Here is a 9,273-nt window from a genome sequence, read left to right as displayed (position 1 = left end):
ATTGCCTGAAAAGCATGTAGGGACTTAATTTTTTTATTGATTGATTGGATTGATTGATTGATTGATTGATCAATCGATTGATTGGTTGGTTGGTTGGTTGGAATGATTGGTTGAATTTACATCCTGCCTTTCTCCCAGCACAGGATTCAAAGTGGCTTGGGGGGATGGGAGGCTTCAGGAGCTACAAAAGTAAGGGCCAGGGGCCACATGTGTTTACAGCCCACACCATGCCCTTTTCTGATCTAAAGTATTGAAAATGTCCTGTGACCTTAAGGAACAGAATGATGTTTCCAGGCATTATTCTGTTGATATCGTTGGAGTGGTCCTATCAACAACTTACAGTATAATCCTGAGCATATTTGATCTGAACTACATCTTACTGAGTTCGGTGAGGGCTAAGTATTGTTAGGATTGTAACCTTTAACATCTGGAGATTTATTCCTGTTGCACATCAATTAGTTTTGTATTGGAATGACTGGAAGAGATAAAATATATCTGTATTTTTTTAATGCAAAGTCAATATGTACTTGTTCTTTCAAGTCATTTATGTATTCCAGTATTCCCACAGCATGGAAAAGGGACTTGTACCTTCATAAGTAACCAGGATATCTTTTTCAATCCAGAAGAACAAGCTGTTCTCCAAGAATTGTTCCCCATAAGAATGTGTGAACCTTAAATTGGTCCCAGAAATGAACTGCTATTCTGCTAAGACAAATGTTGCATGATCTTTGCATTCTGTTCTCACTGAAGAACTGCAGAATGTGTCACAAGCTGCAGATTCTCAAAGGTCTACAAGACAGCCCCATGTAGAATGGATTGTGCAATTGAATCTGACAAGTATAAATGCATTGATTGCCTTTGTCAAATTAAGATAGCAGCATTCTAACCAAGAAAGATTATGAAGAAATTCCTACCTGGTGTTTCTTCATTTCTTCTTTGCAACTCAGTCTCAACTTGATCCAGAACTTTTTCCAGTTCATCCAATATTTTCTTTAAATACTTTATATTATCATGATCCATTAGTTTAGACTTTTAAAAAAAGATAATATATTAGGACGCAATATAATGCACATGTACCCAGGAGTAAGCCCCGATAAACACAATGGGTAATATTTCTAAGAAAGCATGCATGTAATGGTACTGGATAAAGCATGATGCCCAGTTAGATCAACAAAGGTATTAAAAGGTCACACAGCAGAAGTAGCAAACAGCTTGTATCCAAAAGCAGAGTCAAAATGAACTTATTCTCTGGGAATAAATGGATATACCAAAAAGTGGAATCTTATATTAATATTCTATCCCAGGCAACCCTAGCATGCTAAACCAGCTTCTACCAGTCATATATATTCTGTTCTTACTTTGAGACGTTTCTGTTTTGCAATATACGCATCTTGTAAATCAGGGTTTTCTTCAGCAAGTTTCTTTAACTCAGATTCAGTATTACCTATTTGGCCTGATAAAAGAACACCAAATTCATAAAAAGCATGCAATAAAAGTTGACAAATTTTACTAAAATTCCTGGCTAGTATGTCACTATAGTGTAGCTCAAAACACATACCAGTAGGTTAGAAACTTCTTATTAAGGAGCCTAGTGAAACAAGTGTTATCTGCCTTTTTCAATATCTTTTCCACTTAATTCAGACAAATTCCTCTGTTCTTGATTAAAGAGGAAATAATTTATTTAAATGAAAAGCAATACTTAAAAAGAAACAAAAATATTGTAATTTCATTGTTGCAATTCAAGAAGATATTATGATGAACAAAACCAAAAATAAATTAAAAATATACACTAACAAGAATAAGGGAAAGTAAGACATGCAAGTCTTTTCTGAAAATACATAGGTATTCCATATCTGGTGCAACCACCAAGAATATATTCTCACTAGTGATTTCTGTATTTACAATCTGCTCCCTGAAGGTCCCTGAGCATATCTTTAAAATCCTAGGCTTCTGTAGGCATGGGTGCATATTTTTCCCAAACAGATGCTATAATCATAGGAACTGACCTTCAAGAATAGCAATTACATTTTCTACATAAGACACCTTTCATAGGGAGATCACGTTAAGAATATGCATTATGGTACAAACTGGCTCAGATATTGTTGGAATAAAACATGTGGATAATAATGTCAAAACCAGAGGCTATCCTAATTCTAATCAGAGCCTGGAAACATTACTTTCTTGAACTATAACTCCCAAAATTCCCCAATCAGCATAGCCAGTATCTTGGAGATCCTAGGACTTGTAATCCAAAAAAGCCCTGTGACAGGAGAAAGTCAGGATATAAATAGTATAAATTACTTTTCCACATTCTGATTTTAATTATGGTCTAAAATGATATGGATGCCCCAAGGCACTGAAGATTTGACAGAGCAAAATCTCAGCACTTTGAAATAGTATTGAAGCCAGTGTATAAAACATATTATTAGTACTTACTACGAATCCGAGTAGTAGCATAAGCTGGAATCATAGAGTCCACTGCTAATTCAGGATGCAAAATGCAGCCATGTGTATAGGCATCCATAGGCAAGGAATCCAAGAGTTCCCTGTAATGCTGAACCCTTGGATAGTACATGCTTCCTTCTTCTGGCATTAGCTTTGGAGTACTTTCTGAGTTTAAAAAATGCATAGTTGACAATTAAAACAACAATGAAGTAGAAGGAGTAAATGCTGACATTTCTTATTGCTTTAACACTGTGATAGCAGAAACAACAACCATTAACTTCATTCTATGATGGCAGCTGTAGAGATGGACTGTAGCTCAAGAGAAGGGCACATACTTTGCATGCAGAAAGCTCTACGTTCAATCTGCTACTTCCAGTAAAGAGATAAGTAAGCAAGTGATTAGCAAATCCCATTTAAACTGTCACTGACCAAGCATACAATACTAGGTTAGATTAACAGACCCATCCCACATTTCCCTGGAAGCTCATTTTTTATTATTATTATTATTATTGGTACATTTTCTGTACACTGTGCTTTTTGTTTCCTCCTAACAAATTACTCAGAACATAGATGACCATTTAAGCATAAAAACAGGCTCCATGCAATAAGGCAGGGGTGCTTAAAACCTCATCTGTTTTTGCAATCCTTATCCCCTCATCTTTGTCAAACACACTGCTAATATCATCCTGCTAAATTTCAGCAGTGGTGGCAATCTCTTCTCCATACTATTTCCCTTTTAAAATAAGAAAAGTAGAAAGCATATGTCTTCACTTAAGCTGAACTGTGTCTCCAGATGCACAGTTAAGGTGGTAATGCTATTCGTCTTAAAAACAAGATGCGTTCTCCCAGTGCATCTTATTTTATAGTGAAAATGCAAGGGAGTTTCTTCTCTGTGTTACCAGTATTTGACAACGTGGCCCTCAATGGGTTAAGGGGCCAGAAACTGCAGTACGGTACAACCCACACACCAGATTTGCATTAATAAAAACCACATAAGCACTCTTGTTACCATCTGTAAATGTCTCTTCAAGGTAGTCAATAATCAAAGTGGCATCACAAATAATGTTTTCTCTGTGAACAAGCACAGGGACTTCTCCAGATGCATTTAAGCGCATAAACCAGGGCTCATTGTGTTCACTCAGTGGAAGGCTTACATCATGCTCTTCACATTTCAGCCCCTTTTCAGCAATCACCAATCGAACCTGAAAAAAATTGATACATGTTCCTGTTGACAATTTACTGCTGTCCTGTGTTTTTGTTTTGAGAGAGAGAGAGAGAGAGAGAGAGAGCACACAAACACACCTGAAAGGCTATACAGTCGGCCCTTCTTATACACGGATTTTTTATACACGGATTTAAGCATACACGGTTTGAAAATGTACCAAAAAAGTATAAATTTACCTTGATTTTCCATTTTTTATAAGGGACACCATTTTGCTATGTCATTATATGTAATGGGACTTGAGCATATGCGGATTTTGTTATACATGGGAGATCTTGGAACCAAACCCCAGCGTATAACAAGGGTCCACTTTATTCAGAATATTATAAGGTAAAAGGTAAAGGTAGTCCCTTGACATGAATGTCTAGTCATAACCAACTGTAGGGGGTGGTGCTCTTCTTAGTTTCTAAGCTGAAGAGCCAGTTTTGTCCGAGGACTGCTCTGGTGGTCATGTGGGCAGCATGACTGCACCAAATGTTTTTACCTTCCCACTGAGAAGTGGTACCTATCTATCTACTTGCATTTGCATGCTTTCAAACTGCTAGGTTGACCGAAGCTGGGCCTAGTGATAGGGTCTCACCCCATCATGCAGCACTAAGACCTCAAACGGCCAACCTTCCGATCTTCTGATCATCAGAACCTAACCACTAAGCCACTGCATCCCTTCAGAATATTATAACCTTTTGCTAATGCTGTACTTCTGATTGACTCTTTTCTTAGATGAACCTAACTATGAAGACATTATTCTTTTAAATCCTTGGTGATCTGTACTTGTGAGAGCAGCACAGATGGGACTTTCTGTTCATAATAGGACCGCCTCCCAAGGAAAAATCCACCTGGCTTCATTATTTGCTAGTTGCAAAGCAGTTTAGATTTATTTCCATTGATCTCAGGAATGTGATGTGATGATGCCCTGGTACTATTCTGTTTTCACACTGTTATTGTCCTGTTTACCAAAAGGCAAATATAGTGCAGTGGTTTGAGCATTAGACTGCAGCTCAGAAGACCAGAATTTGAATCGCCATTAAGCCATGGAAACCCACTGGGTGTTCTTAGGCAAATCACACTCTCTCAGCCTCAGAGGAAGGCAAAGGCAGAAACTCCTCTGAACAAATCATGCCAAGAAAATATCATAATAGGTTTGCCTTAGGGTCACCATAAGTGGGAAGTGATTTGAAGGCACACATCAACAGTTCTACTATTTCAATATGTTATTGTATTGTCCATCTCTTATATGATTTGCTTGTTATTTTTAAGCTACTTGATTACCATTAGTGAATGGTAAACATTAATTGCCATTAATGTTAATAGTGGGTATCAATTGCCATTAATTGTGGCAGGTGGTAATCCTCCAAAATAAATAAGGGAAAATCAAAAGGGGAAACCAGCCTTTGAGATTTATCTGCTGAATTCATCTGCATCTGAAAAGTTAGCTGCAATTCACAAAGGTTATGCCTAATAAAACATGTTAGACTTCAAAGGAGAGGTGAGAATTATGCAATCCTCTAGATTTTGTTGGACTACAATGCCCAGGAATCCTAGCCAGCATAGTCAGCAGTGAAGAATGCTGGGAGGTGTGGTCCAGCAATGTCTGGAGGGTTGCATAATTTCCACCGACCTTAAAGTGCCATACAATGCTTTGAAAAAAACACTTCTAGAAACATTCAGAAAAAGTAGTAGCCTGAGAGAGAGAGAGTTCTTGGTGTGGCATCTGCTCAGAGCCTGGATCCAATGCACAAATGCATTCCTAAGTTCAGGTCCCATCAGTGGCTTTTTCAGCAATTGAAAAACACAATCAGTATGAATATATAGCTTATTCCTTTTCATGACTAGTACTCCCCTGAACCACATTCCTTCTAGATTATGGCAGCAACATGCTCACAACATGATGGCAAATGATATGAAGTGGTTACAGCTAAGCTTATGCGCTTTGGTAACATGTAGGAGACTGCAACATGTTACTGCATGCCTTCATGTTGTTCCTGATCTATGGTGACCCAAAAAATGAAACCATGGGATTTTCTTCACAAAATTTGTTCTGGAGGTGTGGGGTTGTGTTTGCCTTCCTTTGAGGCTGAGAGAGTGTGACTCACTCAAGATCACCCAGTGGGTCTCCATGGCTAAGCTGGAATTCAAAACCTGGTCTCCAGAGTGATAGTCCATTGCTCATGCCACCATGTCAGTTCCTGAAATATATGCAATATGTGCTCAAACATATAACAGAGAAACTAGAAGAGCTGTTATGACTTGATTGGCTGTGAATACATGATAGCACCTTACCAAATAGGTTTTCTGTGGATGTATCAATCTAAACTTCCCATTGGCATTGTAATAGTGCCAAATGTGGAGGGCTGCTCTGTAGATTCTGTAAATCAGAATCTGTGGCTATCCATATTTTTTTTAATATAACTTCCACAATCCCTCACCACTGGACATGCTTGATGGAGGCAGATGGAGGCTAGAGACAAAATCATGTGAAGAACCAAATGATTCCCACTCCTGCTGTAAATAACACCACATATGAAGAATCAAGCAGGAAATATTTGTGTATTCTTGGGACCAGCTGATTATTTCAAACTGAACAATAGTCAATTAAAAGTATAAGGCCTGTAAGGCCTGTGTAGGTAACCTTTGGGCCTGTGCATCATCCCTGTTCATTACATCTCCTCCCTCTGCCGCTCTCCCTTCCAAATGTACACACATTGCTGCATTTAAATAAAACATCTCATTCAAGCACAGCATCTGCCCATAAAATGGGCAAAATGGGTAAAAGGAGCTGTCCAAGTTCTGAAACCTGATATTCCTGGAAGCCATTGGATTAGGTACTCACCTTTTGAGAACTGAAGGATTGTGTCCAGTGATAGAGAGTGAGTTTGACATCTGTCTTGGCATCCACCTCACCTGGAGGCATTTTGCCCTTTGTCTGGCCTTCCTTTTCTTCTGCCATTTCACCTTTTTCTCTTTGCTCAATTCACCGTTTTGAGACTGCCCATGGGTTTTTTTCCCTTGCTTGCTTGCTGTTACTGAGTCTGCTCCATGGATGGAGCATGCTCATTGCTAGCAGATGAAGCTGCTGCTCTGATGATGCCCTCAGTCTCCCATAGAGTCTGATTTCTAATGAGATGAAAGAGTTGCCAGAATTGTCTAAGGGGTGTATATGTAATGTGGCTTAGAACAGTCATAGAGGGAAAACACACACACACACACACACAGAGAGAGAGAAATATAAAGGTACTTTCTAATATTTCAATCAAAAAATGTGAATCTTCACAAAAGAAACCTGACCACCAAACAGTCCTCAAAGAACTGCATATGTCTTTCACCTTCTCAGAGAAAAGATTTAGGATTTAAGTCAAGGTGAATATCTACAATGGAAAACCCTTTAAAGAAATCAAGGTCTAAGACTAATGTTTTTTTCTCTTACTGTGTTTGTTCTTCATTCTTTACCCTTCGCAGACACACCTTCAATTGGGATTAATCTAGCCTGAATTTGCTCACCCATTTTGTACACAATATAACAATATTCAGCAAATGAATATTTCACATGGCAGTATTTAAAGAGATTCAAGAAAAATATTTACTGTTCTAAGTATTATGGAAATGTGAAACAGAAATAACCCAACATGCAAAACATTCTATGTATCTATTGGAGAAGTAGTCTGTTGTTATTTTTTGCCATATCAAGACTGTTCTTTACAAGAAGAAAAAAACAACCCTTAAAATATTTAAAATCAAAGTAAGACAATTTTTAAAGATAATGAACTCATGAAAAAATATAGAGAAATGTATTGGGAGATACGACATCTGAACAAGTATAAGAGTTAAAAAGGTAATTTTGGTGTTGCAAAATCTATAAAATATAAGGTCGAGATTTTAGACATAGACTCCAGATTGGTAAAAAAAAAAAAATCACTACTCCTGAGGCTAGCAGGAATACAGCACTATTGCATTACTAATCCACTGGAGAATAACAGGAATGCAACAATATTTCTGTTACAAAACCGACATGAACTTTGTGTTACCATCTCAAGAGGTTTTCATGAACCTCTATGTTTATTCTTACCAATGCCCATAAAAATAAAGTGAGGTCCTTTTAAGTGTCTCATCACTGTGATATTTTTCTTGAAATCAGTAGGCAGAAGACATAAATTGAGACAGTACTGAAGATATATCCCCTAAACAACCACAAGAGGTCTCCATGTTTCTAGAGATGACTGAAAAACTTGAGTTTGTTGCATCTTCCTCCTGTGAAGTTCTAAATTGAGTGTTTCTTTTTCAAAGGAAATATTATTTCTACTATGAATCCAGTTTCAGTCTTTTTAAAGTTATCATTACATACATCTATTTTTTAAAACCTTTCCTAGATCACGTGTGACATAAAATGTTATGAAGCACATAAGACTATACATGAAACACAGAGTATGTTGGTTAAAAGATTAAGATATATATACAGCCAAGCTTTATGCTTCAGACAGATATGCTCAGATCTATCTGATGTTACCAAATCCACCTAAACATGTACAACTGTACAATTTGAGACACGCTTCGTGAAATACCCTGGCAGCACTTTTGTTTGCCAGATTTCTATGGCTAGGTCACTTCCCAGAATACAATTCCTTCAACATAAACAACACACAAGACAAAACACCTCTGAGTATTATCTGTTATTCTTCAGGGAGCAGAGACATATGTGTGTATGTACATTGGAAGGAAGGGAGAGAGAATAAGCTACAACATGAAGCACACTCTCTTTTATATGTTTTTATCTGTTGGCCATCACCCAAGAGTCCCCAGGAGACTGACGGGTGATACATATATACCTTATACCAAATAATAAATAAAATTTCACTGTCTCCTGTATGTATGAGGATAAAGTTTGCTCCATGTAGATTTTGCACTCTGCTCTATTCTGGATAGGAATATCCATGAGGAAGAGACAGCCACCATTTTGAGGATATTTCCTGTACTCTGTGTGTACTGTCATGCTAAGCTAAATGGAAGAATGATGAACAGTATGAATGTCTGGCACTATAATGAAAGCTTCCACACATCGTTGCTCTGTATTGTCATAAATACAGAGGTGGGAGCACTGCTGTATTTCTCACACTCTGTGATGAAATAAATAGAATGTCTACATCAACAATGAAAGTGGCAATAGTTTAGTTGTATATCAAATATCATAAAGTAGATTCACATTTCCTTGTGTACTGCATTAAAATTAGGAGCCTCTCCTTCTAGGCTGCAGTCTAAATATATTTAATAATAGGATCCATTGGCTCCCATAGGGCTTACTCGTGTGTATGCCTTTACAATCGTAGCCAAACAATCGTTTGAGATTTTTCCAAATTCTCTTACTCACTTGCTTTGTAGTCTGTGCAAGTCACATATGGTCTTGTTATGTCTGCAATGTGAGTGTGGTATGTCACATGGAACATCTTACCCTCAGATCTGTTGCCTTTGTGGATTGAGGCTCAGATCGGATTACTTCAGGCAAAATATGGGATGGGGGATTTATATGAATTAAACCCTTTTTTTTAAAATAGTACTATTTTAGAAGACTTGCAATAAAATTTATAATACATATATAGTAGATATTGGGAAAGTTG

The 9,273-nt window shown here is 37.5% G+C and overlaps 1 protein-coding gene across 5 annotated transcripts in view; it reads right to left on the bottom strand.

Moving 5' to 3' along the window:
- GDAP1 (ganglioside induced differentiation associated protein 1) overlaps positions 1-9,273 on the bottom strand; it is a 13,608-nt gene that overhangs the window by 2,376 nt on the left and 1,959 nt on the right. For 2 of the 5 annotated variants that reach the window (XM_042466015.1, XM_042466014.1), the window contains exons 2-6: positions 6,498-6,781; positions 3,455-3,647; positions 2,437-2,610; positions 1,359-1,453; positions 915-1,029 (exon numbers count right to left, since the gene is read on the bottom strand). In XM_042466015.1, coding sequence (XP_042321949.1) covers positions 915-1,029; positions 1,359-1,453; positions 2,437-2,610; positions 3,455-3,647; positions 6,498-6,614 — 694 coding nt within the window. In that variant the 5' untranslated portion in view covers positions 6,615-6,781. Of the gene's footprint in view, positions 1-914; positions 1,030-1,358; positions 1,454-2,436; positions 2,611-3,454; positions 3,648-6,497; positions 6,782-9,273 lie in introns of those variants that run through there. The other 3 variants (XM_042466018.1, XM_042466017.1, XM_042466016.1) reach the window with 3 other exon arrangements.

Source organism: Sceloporus undulatus, chromosome 4 (assembly GCF_019175285.1).
Source record: "Sceloporus undulatus isolate JIND9_A2432 ecotype Alabama chromosome 4, SceUnd_v1.1, whole genome shotgun sequence".
Taxonomy (NCBI): Eukaryota; Metazoa; Chordata; class Lepidosauria; order Squamata; family Phrynosomatidae; genus Sceloporus; species Sceloporus undulatus.
Note: the sequence above shows the minus strand (reverse complement) of the source record. Positions and strands in the feature narration are given on the sequence as shown.